Below are 21,115 nucleotides of genomic sequence, written 5' to 3' on the forward strand. Positions count from 1 at the left end.
GTACTTCATATAGATGTAACATTAAGATAACAGAAACTCACTCCCCACTTGGGCCACACGGTGACTAAAAGCAGGATGAAGGCCTGACAGCTCTGCCTTTGTTTAGTGTGTCTACTTTGGGTCAAACTCCTGTTTGATTCACCATAGGCATGTTAATGACTAAGGAGTGTCCTTCTATCTAGCCTATCCCATCCCCTTAGAAGATGGAAGGGGCAGAGATAAGTTGTCCTAAACCTGCAGTCATCCTGGATCCCAGCAACAGTAGAACTTTCCAGGACAAACCAACCCTAGATAAGGGCAATTATCCACGGGTGAGGCTGCACCCTGGAACTGGAGTAAACCACTCCTCAGAACCACCTTGTCCCTCAGGCAGTAAGGACTTCTACAGACAACGCAGACCACTTGGGGGGGGGCTACTTCACTGCACATGCCTCTTGCTCACCTGCCCCATTCTTCCTCTATTTAAACCTAAAGAAGATGGGCTTGGAGCTGGGCATGGTGGCGCACGCCTTTAATCCCAGCACTTGGGAGGCAGAGGCAGGCGGATCTCTGTAAATTTGAGGCCAGCCTGGTCTACATAGTGAGTTCCAGGCCAGCTGGGGCTACAGGGAGACCCTGTCTCAAAAAGACCAAAAAAAAAGAAGATGGACTTGGGATCACTGGAGACTTTACCTCCTCCCAGTGTGGCCACATTGATTGGACCTCTCATTCCTTTTTACCATCACTCCTGAGATGAGCGGTTGCCATCTATCCTGTTGGGGCTGCCAGAGCCAGGCTTTTGCCCTAAGACTTTGGTTACATTATGGGTGCACTCACATACATGCAGGCAATACATTCATACACATAAAATAAAAATAAAAAAAATATATTAAAAAAAAAAAAAAAGAGCAACAGCTCCACGAAGCCCATGTGATTTGGAAGCTCAAACTCACCCACATACTACCAACCACTGCACACCAAGCAACCTCCAGCAAATCCCAGAATTGGCAGGATGCAAGTCCAAGGCGTCTGCCCTGCTCTCTGCAGCTGCAATCAGACCCCCAACTTACACACATGTCCCCTTCTAAACTTCTAAATAACTGTAACTGCAGAGGGTCCCAACACAGCAAAGTGAGCTGCTTCAAAGACTCCATCTACTCCTCTGTAGCAGCTGAAAACTACGCTATCACTAAACCAACTGCAGAAATAAGTCAGGTTAGCGTTAGAGGTCACCAGCTCCCATAGTCAGTTTCCAGAGCATGCTGCTGAACATGGTATCATAGTTCTCCATACGGAAAAAATTATCAACTAGGCCGGGCGTGGTAGTGCACGCCTTTAATCCCAGCACTCGGGAGGCAGAGGCAGGCGGATCTCTGTGAGTTCAAGGCCAGACTGGTCTACATAGTGAGCTCCAGGGCTGCTGGGGCTACAGGGAGACCCTGTCTCAAAAAGACCAAAAAGAAAAAAAAAAAAAAATTATCAACTTAAAGCACAAGCATCAAATTATGAAATACACTTACACTTGTATCTGGTCTTATAAATTTGAGTTCCATATTCAGGTTCCATGACTTTAAAAGAGAATCAAGGGGCTGGAGAGATGGATCAGTCAGTTAAGAGCACTGACTGCTCTTGCAGAGGACCTGGGTTCAATTCCCAGCACCCACATGACGGCTAACAACAATCTGTAAATCCAGTTCCCAGGGTATCTGACAACCTCTTCTGACCTCCGAGGGCACTGCACAACACGGGTGCACTTATACACATGCAGGAAATACACTCATACACATAAAAATAATAAATAAAATATTTTAAAAGAGAAGTGAAAGCTGTTGGTGGAAAAGATTCTTGGGCTGGAGTTATAATTCACCCATCACACAGGATGCAGGCTCTCTGGGCCTTAGTTTCTTCATTTATGAAATGGAAACAGGCTGGAGAGATAGCTCAGTGGTTAAGAACACTTGCTGCTCTTGCAGGGGACTTGGGTTCAGTTCCCAGCACCCACACAACAGCTCAAAACTGGCTATAACTCCAGTTCCAGGGGATCTAACACTAGGTGTGCACATGGCATGTAAACACACACACACACACAGACAAAACACTCATATACATAAAAATAGATAACTATTTAAATGGAAATAGCCATCTACTTCACAAAAGGAAGAGCTAGAGCTTAGCTGCTGGGCATGGTAGCACACATCTGTAATCCCAACACTCAGGAGGTCAAGGCTCAGGCAGGAGAAAATGACTCGGAGATCAACCTTGACTCAAACAACAAAACAAGCAAGCAAACAAACAAAAATCCCAGCAAAGATAAAGGAAGAGGCAGGCAGATCTCTGGGAGTTCAGGGCCAGCCTGGTCTACATAGTGAGTTCCAGGACAGCTGGGCTACAGGGAGACCCTGTCTCAAAAAGACCAAAAAAACAAAAAGAAAGAAAAGTATAAAGCTCAAAACATGTGGGGATTTCAGGCAGCTCATGATTCACACCTGTCCTCCTGCTCAACGTTATTCATCTCATGTTCTCCTCTGTTAAGTATAGAATGGGAAGTTACAACTACGACAGATAATAATAACAACGTCAGGTTGATTCAACTATCATTGATCAAAAATTATAGCATCACTCAGTCTACTTGTGCCCCACACAGCTTTATCACTTGGGTGAACTGCCCTACATCCCTATGAGGCTGTCTCCATCACGCCACCTACACAGGGCCTTTGAGAGAAGGAAATGGTGCCCACCTCTTCTGTGTTCTAGACTTTCCTCAAAGCCCCAGTGTGATATTAAAAAAAAAAACAAAAAACAAATATGAAAGTCAACACAAGGGTCCAGGGGACAGAGATCACTGCAATGTACAGGACATACTGGTTATGACCTCACAGTTTTACCCCAGGAACTGACTGGGATGGCACTAACACGAAGCTATAATCGTGCCTGGGTCTGGGGGCTTTTTCTGGGCCAGCCCTTCCTATTGGGGCAAATAACATATGCAGTTCTATGGCCTTGCTGGGAAGCATGGGGTACAAGCCCTGGGTGGGCTCATGGTTTCAGGCTTAAATCAGGCATGGCCAAGTCCAAGCAGCTGGAATAGAAGAGAGGGCAGGGGCAGCACTAGGGGCTAGAGTGTTCCAGTGGCTCCTCTCCAGGCTGAGGCTGGCTGCAGGGACCCTGGCAGGCAGTTGGTATTCACCAGAACTGGCTCCCTCTTCAAGAGACAATGAATCCACTGTTGACTGTCCAGGGCCTTGATTAATATTTGCAAAAGAACAAAGTGGAAAATTCCACCTGTATGGGTGGAAACTAGACTCATGTCAACAACCCCCATACAGGTTGAATCCAGCAGAGTAACAAAGGTCTTATAGCAGTGATGGAATCTGGGGACTCTCCCTCAGGTCCAAGGAAATTTCCGCCTTTGGAACGAGAGAACTAGTAGAATTTTTTTTTTAATTATCCTGTCTTCCCTGCTCTAAATCCACATGGCAAATTAAAAGTCTTCAACTCGCTTTCCTGACTGGTTTCCTCTAAGTTTCCTAACAACCCTGCTAGGGTAGCAGCACTGATGTCAGCCCCAGGATATGGTGAACAGGAAACTGAGCTGCAAAAGACCAGAGCTTTGGTCAAGGCCCAAGAGATACGAAGTGAGTCACAGAGCCAGGAAGCATGGAGGCTTGGAGTCTCAACAAGCAACACAGAGCCTGTTAGAAGTCTGGGTGGTAGGCAGAGGGGTTTTCCAGCCCCTAGCCCAGACTGTAACCTTCCCCTACATGGTGGGAAAGGAAGAAGTCCAAAATAGCCCTCCTGGATAGGCAAACTCACAAGGCCTTAGAGGAAGATGTGCTAATTTATCCATTCATTCTGGAATTTAATGAATACCCACTGAGCCGCTGGACGCAGAGACTTGCTGTGCCAGATAGCTCTTGCAAAAGTGTAGACTTGGCAGAATGCATCACTGAAGGTCACTTCTTTTAGCCACTAGTCACCTCTGGCCACTACCTGGCTCACTCACTCACTGCTACAGAAGAGGAAACTAAGGGGACACCAAGCCGTCTTGACCTGTGGTGGCCCTGCCTCTGGTCATCAGGCTTAGGCACTTGAGCGAGTGGGTCCTCTCCAGCAGATCACCTCAGAGGCTGCATGTTAATCAACAAGGATCACTCATGGAGCAGCACTTGTGGTCTGAGGCAGTACAAATGCTCCTGAAGAGACATGGTACATCCTCTTTGCCCATGTGTGACTCCAGCTGTGGCTGCAGAGCCTTCCTTCTACTTCTTTCCACTGTCCATTCAAGCGGTGTCAGGATGAGCGGGTACACCCCTGGCCCAGAACCAGGACAGTGTCATCTCCATGCTTGTCATCATTGGAGCAGGGGAAAACCTCTGGTCAGGTGGCTGTCTGTCACCATTGCCTGGTACTCTCACTACCACACAGCCCCCTCCCACTACCACCTTCACCCACTCTTCCTCTGTCCTTTGCTACCAACTCTTCCCCTAAAGAAGAAACTTAGCTGCCTGACCCCTTCGAAGCAAAACCACTCCCTACCCACCATTTCCAAGCCCACTTTCTCCTGGGTCTCTCCCATCCATTCTTGCCAAAGTCAGATGAGGCCACCCCTGGTTTCTGAGTCCATGTGACTCCAAGAGCACCTGTCTTGTGCCAAGTCGTCACTACACACACACACACGCACACAAAGCCCAAGAAATGGCTGACTCCAAGACCTGTCTCTGGGTCTGATCTCTATAACCCTGTTGTCCCAAAGCCTTTGCCCTTAGCTCACTACACCAAGGCCTGTTCTTCCAGCCCAGCTTGGGCTGGCACCCAGCTACACAGAGTGAACATATGTTAGCAGTCAGCTGCTCCTCCCTGGTCTGAAAGGGGGTGTTCCCTGACCTGCCTTGTATAGATGCACAGGTGGTCTTTCCAAACTGAACACTGACAGCCATCTAAACATCTGTCTACCCTGTTCCTCAGCTCCACGGGGGAACAAAGTTCCAGATGTGAAACTGAACACAAGGCAATCCCCACTGTGCTTTTGCAACAGGGCAGGCACCTTGTCCTTGAGTGTTCCTAACACTGCACTCATTTTCCAAGCCCAAGCCTCAGCAGTTCACCTTTGCACCCACCAGCTGTTTACCATTCATCAGGGCTACTAAGAGAGCTAGAAATGATCCCAGGACAAGGCCCAAGCAACTCAAAGAGTCTGAGTGAGGGGCCCAGGGTGGCCCAGTCCAAGGCAGGAGCCAGGCCACAACCTTACTTTTGTGAACTTCCTTGGGCAGGAACTTTGGTCAGTTCGCTCAGGAAATGGTTCCCTACAATCCCACCGTGTAGGCATGCAGGGCCCCAAATGACCTCAAGGTTGGGGACTGGGCCTACTCCATCTGGGTCTGAAACAGAGTCCTCACCTGAGCCTCACAGGTGAACTAGGTCTGGCTCCCAGGAGGGCTTCAGCAAACACAATTGCTTGACTCAGCACAGCCTCTCAACAGAGACAAATCACCTGTGATTTCCACGGCCCACTCTAGGGACCCCTCCAATTCCACCGCCTACAAGTGTGACACCCTAAATTGGTCACTCCAACCCGGCCTTCGGCAAATGAAGGGCTGAATTCCAGGCTCTGTGACTCCTCCCTGATCCCAAATGATCCTGGACTGTTCCCTCTCTCAAGCCACTTCATCTCAGAAGGATGGTCCCTGAGCCACCTCCCCAAAATTAAGGGCTGAGCGGTGGAGATCCAGTAGCCCTGGGACATGTGAGAACCGCAGCCCTGAAGTCACTGCTAGGGCGCCAGTTTTGGGACCCCATCTGTAACCATCAGATCTCGTTTATGGAAATATACTCACCAGAAAGCCTGAGCGGTGGGGTGGTGACTCCTATCACTAAGCCACGTAACTAAGTTCCAGCCAACAGCTGTCTCGGAGAGGTAGACAAGGTTTGGGAGGCCCCGTCCCTTCCCTTTTCTTTCTGAGGCTCACGGCTGTGGAAAGGGGGCTCCAGGTCCTCCCGACCCACTACGCTCCGGCCCGCAGTCGTCGGGCGGCCGCCGCCTTTCAGCTGCTCCTCCTGGGCCGCTGGGGCCGCTGGGCCGCTGGGCCACGGGGTCCGACCCGCCGCAGGAGCGAAGGAGCCGGGCGCACAGAGAAGGCGGCGGGGCCCTGGCCCCCTGCACTTTAACTGGCAGCCTCTGCGCGCCGCGCGCTCTCGGCGCCGGGAAGGGGCGGGCGGGCGGCTAGGCCAGCTCTGCTCGGGGGCCGGGCTCCGGGAGCGGGTGCAGCAGGCTCTCGGCATGCACCTGTGCACGGGCTCGAGGTATGCACCGAGCTCAGCGCGCGCGGCACAAGCTCCGATCGTCCCAAGACCCGAGCCGCGCGCACCCCGCCCACCCCCGCGAGCCCCGCAGGCGTCAGCGCGGCCACTTTACCACCCGGGAACCAGTGCCCGCCCCGGGCCAGGCAGGGCGGCGCTGCGGAAGGCGGAGCCCCGAGGGAGCTGCCCCCGGGCGCCGGGATAAGAGGGCAGTGGGCAGCCGCCCCGAGTCCCACGTGGTGGCGGGCAGTGGCCAGACCATGTCGCTTGTGTTGCTGAGCCTGGCCACGCTGTGCAGGAGCGCCGTGCCCCAAGAGCCGGTAAGCCCCTGTGCTTCTTCCTTCCCTCCATTCTCATCCTTTCAAGTTGGACCTGCCAGCACGGAAATTGTCCGTGGACCATCCTCTGAAGAGGGACAGCTCTGCACACCTGGGACAGCCTCAGTGGTACTCAGACCCTTATTGGCTTTTAGTTCCCAGTCTACAGGGCAGCTAAGGTTGTCAGGCTGCTTTGTGCTGGGAGCACGAGATTAGGTCTGGTCCCAGATACCACCGCATTTGGGTTCACCAAGCCTCCTTATCCCTTATAAAAGGGTGGTACTCAACTCACACAGGGTTTCTACCAATAACATGCCTTGCTCCTTGTCCGTGATGACTAGACAGCATTGCTTATACCTGGATTGCCCACCTGTGGGGCATCAGAACAGTCACCTGCCGGCCTGCTTGTTTTCCTTTCTGTCTTGGAGATTTCTGAAGGCAGATATCCTTTCTTCCCCAGTCTCCCGAATGACTGAAGGAATCTTCCGAATCATTAAAGAAAAGAATTCAGACAGCATCCTTGTTGGATGCTGGAGGTCCTCAGCGGGTTCCCCTGGCCAGATTCCCCATGCCGGCTCTGCTGCTGAGGTCACCTTGGTTTTTCTACAGGAAGAATTTACAGTCCTGGTGGTAGTTTCTAAGTAAGGACAATGGTTTGAATTTGTGGAGTGTAGAGCTGTTGCTGGGCCTTTCTCTACACCTTATCTCACTGTTCATCAACAAGCGCTTAGCTCCTAGTTGGTGGCTCCATTACTTCAAAAGAATGTCACAAAGCAAAGGATGACTCATGACTTCACCCATGCCCAAATTACTCCATCAAAATCTTTGGTTTCTGAGCCTGATATGGTGGTGCCCACCTTTAATCCCAGCACTTGGGAGGCAGAGGCAGGTGGATCTTTGAGATGGAGGGCAGCCTGGTCTCCATAGCAAGTTCCAGGCCAGCTGGGGGTACAGGGAGACTCTGTCTCCAAAATCTCTATCTTCTGTCTTGCAAGGTGTTTGGAAATGTGGACAGTAAGAGGGCTGGTGTCCTAGAGCCCCTGGCTCTGTCACTGGAGTTTACTGGCAACTAAAAATTAAATATTTTAGGCTCAATATGATATTCTCAAATCAATGTGCTTATTGTTTTTTGGTTTTTGTTTTTTTAATGTAAACCTCAGAGTTTAGTACTGTCCTTTTATGGACAGTAATAATACAGATAATACATATTTACTTTTTTGAAATCTGTTTTAAAATGATAGGATGATGAAATCACAATCTAGCTCTCATGGTTTTCTAAAGAGCTCAGGCAAGTCCTTCTGCATCTGAGTAGAAGTTTGTTAGAAGCTGGGAAAGCCCCCATGGACTGAGTTCATTGCTTGCTGCTTTTTTCTCTTGGCATAGTCAATCCTTAACCTTGGGAAAGTAAAAAAAATTGTACTGTCCTGAAAACCTACAGTTAAACATTAGATAATAGCGGGGACTCACAGTGGCTCGCAGCCACCTCCTGCTTATGGCAGGGAAGGATGACACCCAGAGATATGTGGTGCCTACCTGGTCTTCAAGTGAGTTGATGGGCTGCCAAATGAGGATCAGACATACCATTGACAATTTCATGTCCATTATAGCCTGCAGTGGGGTAGCTTAGTGCCCCCCAAGCTGTGAAGTACAACCAAACCACGTCATTTATTCTTCCAAAGTTTGTCACTTGTACAAACCCTTCAAGGAAAGGATGGTGTTTTACCTAATTTGGTGAAGCAAGTGTTGTGGTTTGCTATCTTCAAAGTGACTCTTTGTTTCTTTCTCTTCTGCAGACTATTCAGTGTGGCTCTGAGAATGGTAGGTACATTACAGAACGGGCATTTGGAAGCATAGTTGGACTTTAAGAGGGCCTGAACCAGGCAGTGGGGTCATGGGAGACCAGGTCCAGGGTGATGCATTGCTTTGTTAACTAACAAGAGTGAAGTTTTCAAGGCATATTCAGGGAATAAGGATGTGTTTGAGATGGGCTGGCCACCTGGTGAATTGGCACATAGGCAGAGTGGAACTCACCATGCAAGGTGGAAAGAAGTATGTGCCGCTCTACAGAGGGACAGCAAGTGTGGTGGGAGGAGGACAGCACTAACGTTGGGACCAAGGAGCACATGTTCTACACATGGGTGACTGAAAATGTAGCCTTTGAAGAGAAGTGGGGTTTTGCCAAGGGAGGCGGGCAGGAAAGCTGGCTGGAGTATAAGGCTGAGGCATGGGGAAAGCAGGACTGGCCCCAAAAAACATGTTAAATGCACTAAACATACATATGCCTATGCACACCTAGAGCACCCCAAGTGCTGTGTAGTTTGAGGCCACAAGACTGAGAGCATTTACTCAGGTGCATAAATCAGCCAGCATCCAGAAAGGATGGTTTGCCTTAGCAGGAAGAAGTGATGAATTGTGGCAGGGATGGAGCAGGGTAGATCACTTGGAGGAAGTGGCATTAGATTGGGCCTGAAACAAGAATGTCATAGGAAGTCTTGCCTTTCTTTTCCCAGGACCGTCTCCGGAGTGGATGGTCCAACACACTCTCACCCCAGGAGACTTGAGGAACCTCCAAGTGGAACTTGTTAAAACGAGTATTGTAGCAGAAGACTATTCCATTTTGATGAACATAAGCTGGACACTCCGGGCAGATGGTAAGTTTGCATCAGTCAAAGCTAAGGCCTGAAGTGCCTACTGAACCAGAAATGTGCAGGGTATAGGACCCATTAATCCACTCCTTGGCACACCTAACAGAAGTGTCCATATGTATGCAGGGAAGGACACATCCCAGGATGTGCACAGAAGCACCCAGGTAACTGGGAGAGGAATGGAATCACCAAGTGAAACCCAACACAGCGAGAACTGTTGGCGTGTACGCACATGTGTGTGTGTAGAATAATATGGATGTCACACCTAAGCAGCCAAAGTCCAAGGAGTTACACAGTGTCTGTAATCACACCTACAGTTGTGCATACTGCATTATCCTCTGAAAGAGCAAAGCTAATCTAGAGGTTAGAAGTCAAGATGGTTACTCTGGGGGCTGGAGAGATGGCTCAGCAGTTAAGAACACTGATTGCTCTTGCAGAGGACCCAGGTTCCATTCCCAGCACCCACATGGCATCTATGAACTGTCCTTAACTCCAGTTCCAGGGGAATCCAAAGCCCTCTTCTGACCTCCGTGGCATTGCATGACCCGAGTGTACTCACATACATGCAGGCAATACACTCATACACATAAAATAAAAAAAATAATAATAATAAAGATGGTTACTCTGGTGTGGGAGTGACTGAATAGGAGCACTCTGGGTGGCTTCTTAGCCAGTACTGGTCAGGTAAGTGCCAGGTGGTTGAGCTGTGGCCTTCTGAAGTCCTATTTCATGGAAAAAGGAGTGGGAGAGACCAGAGATGATTCCTCTAGTTTAGCAAAAGTGCTGGCTTAGGTCACTTTTCCACTCCCCAAAACCATCCTGAAAGTCCTGGCATTTCCTCCAGATCATGCTCAAAGCAACATATGGGTTCCTAAGTTGAGCCAATCCTGACTCTAAAATCCTGACTCTAATGCCTATACTTGTAGTTTTTCTTTTCTTTCTTTCTTTCCTTTTTTTTTTTTTTTTAAGACAGGGTTCCCCTGTAGTCCCAGCTGGGCTGGAACTATGTAGACCAGGCTGGCCTTGAACTCACAAAGATCTGCCTGCCTCTGCCTCCCAAGTGCTGGGATTAAAGGAATGTGCCACCACGCCCGGCTATGCTTGTGGTTTCTATCTGCCAAAGTTAAACTCAGTCCAGTCAAGAGTCCAATTACCCAAAACTTGAGAAACTGAGGCAGGGAGCTTGCTGCAAGTTTGAGGCCAGCCTGGGCTCTATACTGTCTTCCAGGACAGTTCAGGGTACAGAGTGAGACCCTTTCTCAAGCCAAAGTGGGCTTGGAGTGAAGAATGCATTTGATCCAGGGAGATGAGCCGGTGACCAACAACACCAGCGTGGTTTTCAAGGAGTAGGAGAGGAGATACAGGCAGTGTGAAGGGACACCCCAAGGGGAGCTGTGCTCTATGTGAATGGAATAGGGCAGGAAGAACCAGGGCAGGGGCCCTGAAGAGACTCCTGCACGTTGCTGCAATAGTTTTTGGACCCACACCAAGCAGAGTGAGCTCTTTGGTAGCTGTTGTTATGGGATATGATAAGCTTTAAAGGAAACTTGGAGAGGGAGGAATGGAGGAAAGAATACATCAGAAAGAAAGTGCATGGGTAGAGCAGTCAAAATAGGCATGGTCTGGTGGCAACACTTGGAGGTCTTTGTGTGGCTCCCTCAAGCAGTCTGTTCAAAGTAGGGTAGATGCATCACTAACCAGAGATACTCTGTGAAACTCAGAGCACCCCCAGATCCCAAAGCCTCATTCACCCCATCTTACATTGGGTACCACAATTACACCAAAATGTGGCTTGGGAGATATTGGTTACCATGTGAACCACGTGGTAAGTGCTAACAAAACAACTGCCCACTTGTCTCTGCAGCCAGCATCCGCTTGTTGAAGGCCACCAAGATCTGCGTGACAGGCAAAAGCAACATGCAGACTTACAGCTGTGTTAGGTGCAATTACACAGAGGCCTTCCAGAGTCAGACCAGACCTTCTGGTGGCAAAGTAAGTACTTTAGGCCTATGACTGCCACTGACAGCTGGGTCCTTTGCTTAGGGAGCATAAACGATGTGCCCCAGAAAAGCCTGGTGAGCAGCTGATGCAGAGCAGGATGCTTGGGTTCAGACGCCTTTTCTGGCCACTTGTCTGCTCAGTACCTTGGGCAAGTCAGCATCTCTGACACCCAGTGTCCTATCAGCAAAGTGAGGGGAGCTAGACTTCAGTTATATCCTGGCTCTAAAACACCATGCCTCTCTGATTCCAAGTGACATCAGCAGATTGGGTGGGATCTGTTCCCTACAGGAACAGAGACCTGCTTCAGCAGGAGCATGAGTGTAAAGATAACAAATGAAAAGGGGCCCAGTGACTGATGGTGTTGCCTGCCAAAGCTGCCAGTCTTGTTCGATCCCTGGAACCTATGTGGTGGAGAGAACCAACTCCTGCTGGTTGTCCTCTGACCTCCATATGTGTACTGTGACCCATGCACACACACAAAATAAATGTCAAATATTTACAAATGAAAAGGGCCCTGCATGGAGGCTCTTCTCTTGTGCTGTGCAGCCTGTCAGCAACTCATGCACCTCACTTTGCCTTGCAGTGGACCTTCTCCTACGTTGGCTTTCCTGTGGCACTGAACACACTCTATCTCATCGGGGCCCACAACATCCCCAACGCTAACATGAATGAAGACAGCCCTTCTTTGTCCGTGAACTTCACCTCTCCAGGTAAACGTCTTCAGTTATTCTGTCTTACTGGGACACCTGTTTGGGGGTGGCCTTGAGAACCCTGGACGAGGCTTTAGTCTTTCAAGGTCGCAGTTTCCTCATCTGTAATATGGACACAGTAGTAACCACTCCTCACTCAGAGTTCAGAGAGGAGAGGGTTAAGTAGGGTAAAATGTGGCGACAAGCTCATTCCTGGGTGCCAGGTAGGGTACGGAACACTTGGCATGTGTCTTTAGGCCAAGCCTCTTGCCATTCTGGGGACTGGGGTAGCCCAAGTCTCTTGCCCTGGGTCGTACACAGTGGCATTGACCTTTCAGCTCTTTGTGGTCTGGTGTTCTAGACCATCCAGGGTGGCTTTGGTGTCACACCCTTTGCTACACAGTCAGTTTCCGTTTTCCTGATGATGTCAAACTTCATTTTGTTTTTAAGTAACCTTTTAAATTTTGGAATCATTTTAGGGAATTTGCAAATGTGGTAACAGGTGTGTATGCCCTCAGTTCCTCTGATTGTTACCATCTTATGTTACTGAGGTCCATTTGCCAAAGCCAAAAACCAACTTCAGTACATTTCTGTTAACTGAACTCCAGGCTCTTTGGATTTCGGCTGTTTTTCCATTAATGTCCCCCTGAGCCACCTTACCTTCCTCTGGTTGTTGTTTTTCATCACCTTGTCAAAAATCCTATAGATTGTCTCTCATTTGGTTTTATCTGATATTTGTAGGCCAGGGATATGGGTTTTGGGTATGAGTCCCCCAAGGTATTGGGTCCTCCTCACTATATCTGGGCTGTATGACATCACTAGCAACGGTTACTTTCATCACCTGGCTAGGGTGGCCTCAAACTTGGTAGGCATCAGGGTGGATTAAGCTTCATGTCTGGAAGGAACTGAATCTACATGTATTATCAAGCCTCACTTTTTGGTTTCCGAGTCACTTAGCGGCTGTCAATTCTGTTTTGATAAAGGCTGTATTTAATTAATTAGACTGGTTACCGCTTCCTTGGGCAGAGGATTTTGTTTGATGGTAAAATGTTAGTTTCCTGTTTAGATTTGCTGTTTCATATCTGGAATGTTTACCAATTTGTCAGAGGGTGTGTGTGTATGTGTGTGTGTGTGTGTGTGTGTGTGTGTATGTGTGTGTGTGCTGGCAAGGGGGCTATAATACAAATATATTTCACTAAAGTATAAAAACCTTTATTCAAACTTCCAGGCTGCCTAAACCACATAATGAAATATAAAAAACAGTGCATTGAGGCAGGTAAGTAAAAAATGCAACATTTTGCTTTTGTTATTTAGATTCTAAAACCAGAGCCCACAAAGTTCTGTCTATCCTTCTACAGATAAAGAACTGAGAGATAGATCCGGGAGTGGTGTGTCCAAACCACTCAGTGAAGGTGCAAACACCCAGAGCTCTTGATCCTAAGACACTGAAGCAACCTATCCAGGGAGGGCCAGACTCTTAGTTTATATGGTGGAATGACAGTCCCCATCCCCTCTTGGTTAAACTAACATTTTAGCCCAAACCACACCTAACAGTGGTGCCAATGGGAAGTTGTTTTGTGATTGGCCCTTTCCCCTGCTTATCACAACTGACCTGAGGTCATGGGGGCCTTGGGAACCTTCTGTTCAGTAAACAAAATGTTAGTCTTACTAATGAGCTATTAGTAAAGGAGAATGCTTCAACCTTTGTCCTCAAAGGATCATCTTTCCCATGGGTAGACTGTTGGAACCCTGCTCGAGAATTATAAGGATGTGAGGATGATCAGTCCCTAATCCAATTTCTAAGGATTACTATACATTTCTGGGCAGTATAGTCTTGTAGTGATAACAAGGCTAGTGGTATTTGCCAAGATCTTTCCTCACACCAGAGGTGTGTAAAAGAATGGAGGCCCTGGGGGTGTGAGGTCCTGGAATCAGCCCTGGAATTCACTCCTAAAACCAGTTCCAGAGCCAGGACCAGAAATGGTCTCCTGGGCAGGGAAGATAATTGGTTCTTCTATATAGTTCCTGGAAATTATCCTAGTTCTTATTTGCAAGTCACATGAATGAAAACAACTGACTTTTTGACAGTTGACCTGCCTGGGGTTTCTGTAAGTTCTGAGCCATTTCCTTCCTTCTTTGTATCCAGTAAGGCTGGCAGCTCTAATTGGTTCACTGACTACGCATTTGGGGGCATGCCTCCCAAATTGAGGTTCCTATTCCCATCCCAGAAAGAAGAAAATACTGGTCCTAGCTCTTAACTAAAAAATACAGTGTGCGGGGGGGCGGGGGGGGGGCGGTGCTGAGAAGCAGAATGTGATCTGTGCCTCTAACCACTCCCAGCTCAAGGAAGCTGCTAAAGCAGTACCATGGGGCCCCCTAAATTTTCTTCGGCATCTGGCACTTTTGAGATCCAGGGAGCAATGTTTAAAACTATACTATAGTGGAGTTCTGGTCTCTTGCTTGCCTAAGGACTTACTTAGATCTGTTTCTGCAAAACCCTGTTGGGGCCTCATGAGGGAGGAGTTAGCAAGTTCATCCGTGTGGTTCTCTTTCAACTTGTAGGAAGTCTGTGGAACCCAAACATCACTGCTTGTAAGAAGAATGAGGAGACAGTTGAAGTGAATTTTACAACCAATCCCCTTGGAAATACATACATGGTTTTCATTCAACGTAACATAATATTGGGGCTTTCTGTTGTGGTGGAGGTACTTTTCCCTTCCATTCCTCTTGTCACCCCAACCCCAACCTCCAGGTTCTGTATCTTGAAGGACAGTGCAGACACTTTAGGATCCTTTGAATAGGTTTTCTTTTGAGAGAGCACAGAACTGTCTGTTGTCTAAGAGTGCTAGGCTACTTTGATTAATTCAACAGATAGAGACAAACCCCTGTAGGTACCCTGGGGGGCTAAATAAATCGAAACCCAACTAAAAGCAGAAGTCTAGAAGTCTAAAGTGAGTACTTCACACAGTCTGATGCACTGAAAGTCAGGAAGAGTGGATTCATCACTGGCTGTCCTTGATCTACATACTTTTTAAAAAAGGATGTTATTTATTTTTATTTGTACAAATGTTTTGATTGCCAGTGTGTTTACTGGTATGTGCGTAGTGCTCTCAAAGGCTGGAAGAGAGTGACAGAGCCACCGTGTAGGTGCTGGGAATCAAACCCAGGTTCTGTAGAACAGCAAAGGCTCTTATCCCAAGCTACTTCTCCAGCCCAATCTACACTCTTGACTTATAACTCTTGACTATGTCTCGCTTACCTGCACCAGAATAATCTAACGCGGACTTCCGTAGCCATCACAGTGACTGAGGAGAGTGAAGGGGCTATGGTTCAGGTGAGTTAGATGATGGCTTTGGGAAGGGAGGTAACGGGAAGACTGGTTGTTCCTGGGTGGATGCTGTGTGTGTGTACGTGTCTGTGTCGTATTAGAGACTGAACCTGGGACTTCCAAGGCCAGGCAAGGACACCACCGCTGAGATCTGTCCTTAACCCTGAGTGCATCTTTTTGAAGATGTTAAGTCTCTTCTCCACAGTAGTCCCAAACAAGCGATATTAACAAGGACTCCTTACAGTGTGGGGTATGGAAGCTGACCCTGCAGCTGTGGTTGCTTTCGCTTACATCAGTGGCTGCTGACTTTCCAAAGTGCTTGTGTCTCCTGTGGTGGACCCTCAGAGTAATTCTGAGATAGAAGAGTCATTTTATTTCCCCAAAGTCTCCATTTCAATATTGTAAAATTAGCCGGGTGTGTTGGTGCACACCTTTAATCCCAGCACTCGGGAGGCAGAGGCAGGTGGATCTCTGAGTTCAAAGCCAGCCTGGTCTACATAGTGAGTTCCAGGCTAGCTGGGGCTACAGGGAAACCGTCTCAAAAAAACCAAAAATTAATAAAATAAAATAAAATTGCAAAATGAAGTTACAGTTTCGAAGCTAGAAGACTAGGGACCAGATGGAGTCTAAACTTTGGAAAGCAAGTGCGTATCCTCTGGGGGCCTTAGCAGGCCCAAGTGGAAACAGGAAGTTGGACCAGTAGCTACTCTCAGGTCTCTTGAGTTTACATTGTGGGTACCTGGAGGGTCACAGAGCAACACAGCCACACCCAAGAGTTGTTCTTCATTCCCTGGAACATGAAGGAAGTGTTTGGAGCCAGAGGGAGCAGACCCTGGCTCCACTGTGACGGTGCCCCTCTCCAGGAAGTCATAGATTTCCCTAGTGAAAGGAAATTTACCTACTGTTCTGTTATCCTAGGGGAAATATTTGTGTATTTATTAAGAAGTAGCCAGCCCTTGTAGATAAGGAAAACAATATGTCAGTACACACACAAAGTTCAGTGGCATCACAGGTATCTTAGTCTTGGGTTACTGGGTTGGATCTGTGGGTTACATAAATGTGACCAAGAACAAAATTGTCCATGCCAATGCAGAGGAAGGGGCAACCCAGGAAAGAGGGAAGAGGTGGTACCAGAGTAGTTCTGCTGAGAGTTTACTCTGAACATGGTGAGAACTTTCTGAGCTTCTCCTTTTCCTCAGCTGACTCCGTATTTCCATACCTGTGGCAACGACTGCATCCGACGCAAAGGAACTGTTGTGCTTTGCCCAGAGCCAAGTGGCCCCTTCCCTCCAGATAACAGTAAGTGCCAAACATTATCACAGAATGATCAAAGAGGCTCAGGACATGCAGAGCCCATTTGACAGGTAACAGGTTATACTTGTCTGTGGTGAGCATTAAGAGGTTCCAGGGGCTGGAGAGATGGCTCAGTGATTAAAGCACTGACTGCTCTTGCAGAGCATCTGGGTTCAGTTCCCAGCACCCATGTGGCAGCTTCTCTAATTCCAGTTCCAAGGGACCCAACACCTTCTTCTGGCCTCTGCAGGTTTGCATGCACGTGGTGCACTTACATATACACAGGCAAAGCACTCAAACACGGATGCCCCAGAGATCTCATAGCCCACATCAGAACAAAGGCTTTATTTATAAAGCCACTTCTTAGCCTAGCAGCATATTCATAAGGGAAACTAAGGAGTGCAAAATAGATGTTTAATGTGCCACAAGGCTCTGCTGAAGCATCAGTGGGGAAAAGGGTTGGGGGATCCATGAGAGAGAAGTATGTCACTGCACTCTGTTGGTCTCATTTGGATAACAAATCAGGAATTCTGGCACCAAAAGATGCCTCACTGGTGCCTGAGAGCATGTTCTGGAAAACGTCTAAGCTGAATAAACCCTTTCCTCCCCAAGTTGGTAGTGGTCAGAGTATTTTGTCACAGCAATGAAGAAACAAACTAGGACAGGCACTTCTCTCACAATTTTGTGTGGCTGTCGGGAGGCTGCAGGATCTGTATTTGAGCGTGGGCTTTATGGTGTAGCCGTAAATGTGGGGTGCCCACTCTTCTGTAAATAAACCATTACCCTATGCTCTATTAAAAAAATAAAATAGCCAGGCGTGGTGGTGCATGCCTTTAATCCCAGCACTTGGGAGGCAGAGGCAGGCGGATCTTTGTGAGTTCATTGCCAGCCTGGTCTACATAGTGAGTTCCAGGACAGCTGAGACTACAGGGAGACCCTGTCTCAAATCAGGAAATAAATAAATAAATAAATAAATAAATAAATAAATAAATAAATAATAACAAATAATAAATAAATATAACGCTAACTTTTGTGTGGACATATTACATATATAATATGTATGCCTTATATACGTAAGTGCACTCTGGGGAACACTAATTCCTTAAACAACAAAAACAACAAGCAAACTCTAGTCACCACAGTGAAAATGGCTGTGTGCATAAGGAGTAAGAGACCTCAGTTCGGAGGATGGCCCCTCACTCCTGGGACCCACATGCCTGCTGAGAATCTAGAGAAGCAGGTGACAGTGCTGACCACGCAGGCCTCACAAGCCAGGTTTGATCCTCGGAACCTATGGTACCAAGAGAAAGCTATCCTCTGTCTTTCACGCGCGCGCGCACACACACACACACACACACACACACACACACACTGTGGCACATGTGCACCTGTACTCCTCTCTCTCTCTCTCTCTCTCTCTCTCTCTGTATATGTAAGTGTTCATGTATATGTGCACATGTGTGTGTGTAGGACTGAATTGACAGTAGCTGGCCACGCAAGCATTTAATCTCAGCACTTGAGAGGCAGAGGCAGGTGAATCTCTGTATCTCTGTGAGATTGAGGCCAGCCTGGTCTACATAGTGAGTTCCAGGCTGGCTGGGGCTACAAGGAAAGGAGATGGGAGGGGGGGCGGTAATCTAGGGAAAGATCTGGATGCTGGAAGAGCACCCCTACCAGCAGACTTCCCAAAGATCTTCTAACCCATGTTTTGAAAGGGTCTAAACTTCTACCACAGAGAGTGAAAAATCTGTTTCAAGTAGAAAATGAATGTAATTTTGCCTGCTGAAGCTGACTAAGCTGTTTTCCAGACAGAAGTGTGCTAGGAGGCTGTCTTTCCATCCTCCTGTTGCTGCTGGTGGCCACTTGGATGCTGGCAGTAGGGATCTGTGTAATGCGGAGGCACGGTAAGGGCTGCCACTCTTAAGATACCCTAGTAAGGCAACTGCCTTCTGAACTTTTTGAGGAGATTCCTCTTAGAAGCAACCACATGTTGGTAGAGTTTGGGGTTAGGACACACTTAATGGCTACAGAGCCTGGTGTGATCATAACTCCATCTCTTCTGCCAGGTGAAAACAGCACTTGTAGATCTGGTAATGGCCGCCATGGTCACTTCTACTGTGAGGTGCTAAAATGGGCAAAGGCTGGTTAATAGTAAGTTGCATTTGCATAGTCTACACAATATCCTACTTAAAAAGTTTCCAAGACCTAAGAACATTCACTTGTATTCACACATTCTCTAAGGTCTTTGCCAACTCTACAACATTATTTGAATACAGAAATCAGGGTATTTATTTAGATACATCATTAGTGACAGACTCATTAAAGAGTCTGCTTCTCCCTTTCTGCATATGTAGAAAAGGATATACAACAGGACATGGTAGCATACACCTGTAATCTCAGCTCTTGGGAGGTAGAGGAAGGAAGATCAGGAGTTCAAGGACAGCCTCAGTTGACTAGAGAGTTCAAGGCCAGCTTGAGCTATAGGAGACCCTGCTCAAAAAAACAAAAGGAAATATTAGTGCAAGCTGTGAGAGGCATCAGATGTTGACAGAACAAGATTAACTCTGTGTTTTAAGAAAGCCACAGGAACTTTCACCTCAGGAATATTTGCATTTAGAGGATGGTGGTTGTATTATATTAGCTCCAGGGTTAGAGGATGCCGGTTGTATTATGTTAGTTCCAGGGTTGCAGAAGCTTCATACAGTCTTGTTAGGTAGCTCAGCGTGGGGCTTAATTTTATGGGTCTCAAAAAAACCAAAAATTAATAAAATAAAATAAAATTGCAAAATGAAGTTACAGTTTCGAAGCTAGAAGACTAGGGACCAGATGGAGTCTAAACTTTGGAAAGCAAGTGCGTATCCTCTGGGGGCCTTAGCAGGCCCAAGTGGAAACAGGAAGTTGGACCAGTAGCTACTCTCAGGTCTCTTGAGTTTACATTGTGGGTACCTGGAGGGTCACAGAGCAACACAGCCACACCCAAGAGTTGTTCTTCATTCCCTGGAACATGAAGGAAGTGTTTGGAGCCAGAGGGAGCAGACCCTGGCTCCACTGTGACGGTGCCCCTCTCCAGGAAGTCATAGATTTCCCTAGTGAAAGGAAATTTACCTACTGTTCTGTTATCCTAGGGGAAATATTTGTGTATTTATTAAGAAGTAGCCAGCCCTTGTAGATAAGGAAAACAATATGTCAGTACACACACAAAGTTCAGTGGCATCACAGGTATCTTAGTCTTGGGTTACTGGGTTGGATCTGTGGGTTACATAAATGTGACCAAGAACAAAATTGTCCATGCCAATGCAGAGGAAGGGGCAACCCAGGAAAGAGGGAAGAGGTGGTACCAGAGTAGTTCTGCTGAGAGTTTACTCTGAACATGGTGAGAACTTTCTGAGCTTCTCCTTTTCCTCAGCTGACTCCGTATTTCCATACCTGTGGCAACGACTGCATCCGACGCAAAGGAACTGTTGTGCTTTGCCCAGAGCCAAGTGGCCCCTTCCCTCCAGATAACAGTAAGTGCCAAACATTATCACAGAATGATCAAAGAGGCTCAGGACATGCAGAGCCCATTTGACAGGTAACAGGTTATACTTGTCTGTGGTGAGCATTAAGAGGTTCCAGGGGCTGGAGAGATGGCTCAGTGATTAAAGCACTGACTGCTCTTGCAGAGCATCTGGGTTCAGTTCCCAGCACCCATGTGGCAGCTTCTCTAATTCCAGTTCCAAGGGACCCAACACCTTCTTCTGGCCTCTGCAGGTTTGCATGCACGTGGTGCACTTACATATACACAGGCAAAGCACTCAAACACGGATGCCCCAGAGATCTCATAGCCCACATCAGAACAAAGGCTTTATTTATAAAGCCACTTCTTAGCCTAGCAGCATATTCATAAGGGAAACTAAGGAGTGCAAAATAGATGTTTAATGTGCCACAAGGCTCTGCTGAAGCATCAGTGGGGAAAAGGGTTGGGGGATCCATGAGAGAGAAGTATGTCACTGCACTCTGTTGGTCTCATTTGGATAACAAATCAGGAATTCTGGCACCAAAAGATGCCTCACTGGTGCCTGAGAGCATGTTCTGGAAAACGTCTCTCTGGATTTGGAGATGTGTCAGTTCTTTTATTAGTAACGGACAAATAAAGTGTTTCCAGAATCAGCCCATGGGTGGGATCCAAAGACAGAAGGTGTTATTTTAAAGAAACAGCCAAATCTGGGGCTGGAGAGATGGCTCAGTGGTTAAGAACACTGGTTGTTGTTGCAGAAGGCCTGGGTTCGAATCCCAGCACCCACATGGCAGCTAACAACTGTCTGGAACTCCAGTCCCAGGAGATCCGACAGCCTCTTCTGACCTCCGCAGGCATTGCACAACATGGGTGCACTTACCTACAAGCAGGCAATACACGCATACACATAAAATAATAAAATAGCCAGGCGTGGTGGTGCATGCCTTTAATCCCAGCACTTGGGAGGCAGAGGCAGGCAGATCTCTGTGAGTTCAAGGCCAGCCTGATCTACATAGTGAGTTCCAGGACAGCTGGGGCTACAGGGTGACCCTGTCTCAAAAAGACCA

General features: G+C 47.8%; 2 protein-coding genes across 5 annotated transcripts in view; one reads left to right on the forward strand and one right to left on the reverse strand.

The window, feature by feature from the left end:
• Positions 1-6,353, reverse strand: part of Chdh (choline dehydrogenase) — a 40,707-nt gene extending 34,354 nt beyond the window's left edge. For 3 of the 4 annotated variants that reach the window (XR_003846884.1, XM_008851830.2, XM_029555345.1), the window contains exon 1: positions 5,817-6,353. The gene's annotated coding sequence lies outside the window, so the exon portion shown is untranslated. Of the gene's footprint in view, positions 1-4,029; positions 4,047-5,816 lie in introns of those variants that run through there. The other variant, XM_029555346.1, reaches the window with a different exon arrangement.
• A 151-nt stretch (positions 6,354-6,504) lies between these two features.
• Il17rb (interleukin 17 receptor B) overlaps positions 6,505-21,115 on the forward strand; it is an 18,144-nt gene continuing 3,533 nt past the window's right edge. Inside the window, exons 1-10 of the mRNA XM_008851833.3 lie at positions 6,505-6,599; positions 8,390-8,414; positions 9,107-9,247; positions 11,106-11,233; positions 11,826-11,952; positions 13,160-13,207; positions 14,494-14,636; positions 15,200-15,265; positions 16,459-16,558; positions 18,361-18,456. Coding sequence (XP_008850055.3) covers positions 6,540-6,599; positions 8,390-8,414; positions 9,107-9,247; positions 11,106-11,233; positions 11,826-11,952; positions 13,160-13,207; positions 14,494-14,636; positions 15,200-15,265; positions 16,459-16,558; positions 18,361-18,456 — 934 coding nt within the window. The 5' untranslated portion in view covers positions 6,505-6,539. The remainder of the gene's footprint in view (positions 6,600-8,389; positions 8,415-9,106; positions 9,248-11,105; positions 11,234-11,825; positions 11,953-13,159; positions 13,208-14,493; positions 14,637-15,199; positions 15,266-16,458; positions 16,559-18,360; positions 18,457-21,115) is intronic.

Source organism: Nannospalax galili, unplaced genomic scaffold (assembly GCF_000622305.1).
Source record: "Nannospalax galili isolate Female #2095 unplaced genomic scaffold, S.galili_v1.0 scaffold485, whole genome shotgun sequence".
Taxonomy (NCBI): domain Eukaryota; kingdom Metazoa; phylum Chordata; class Mammalia; order Rodentia; family Spalacidae; genus Nannospalax; species Nannospalax galili.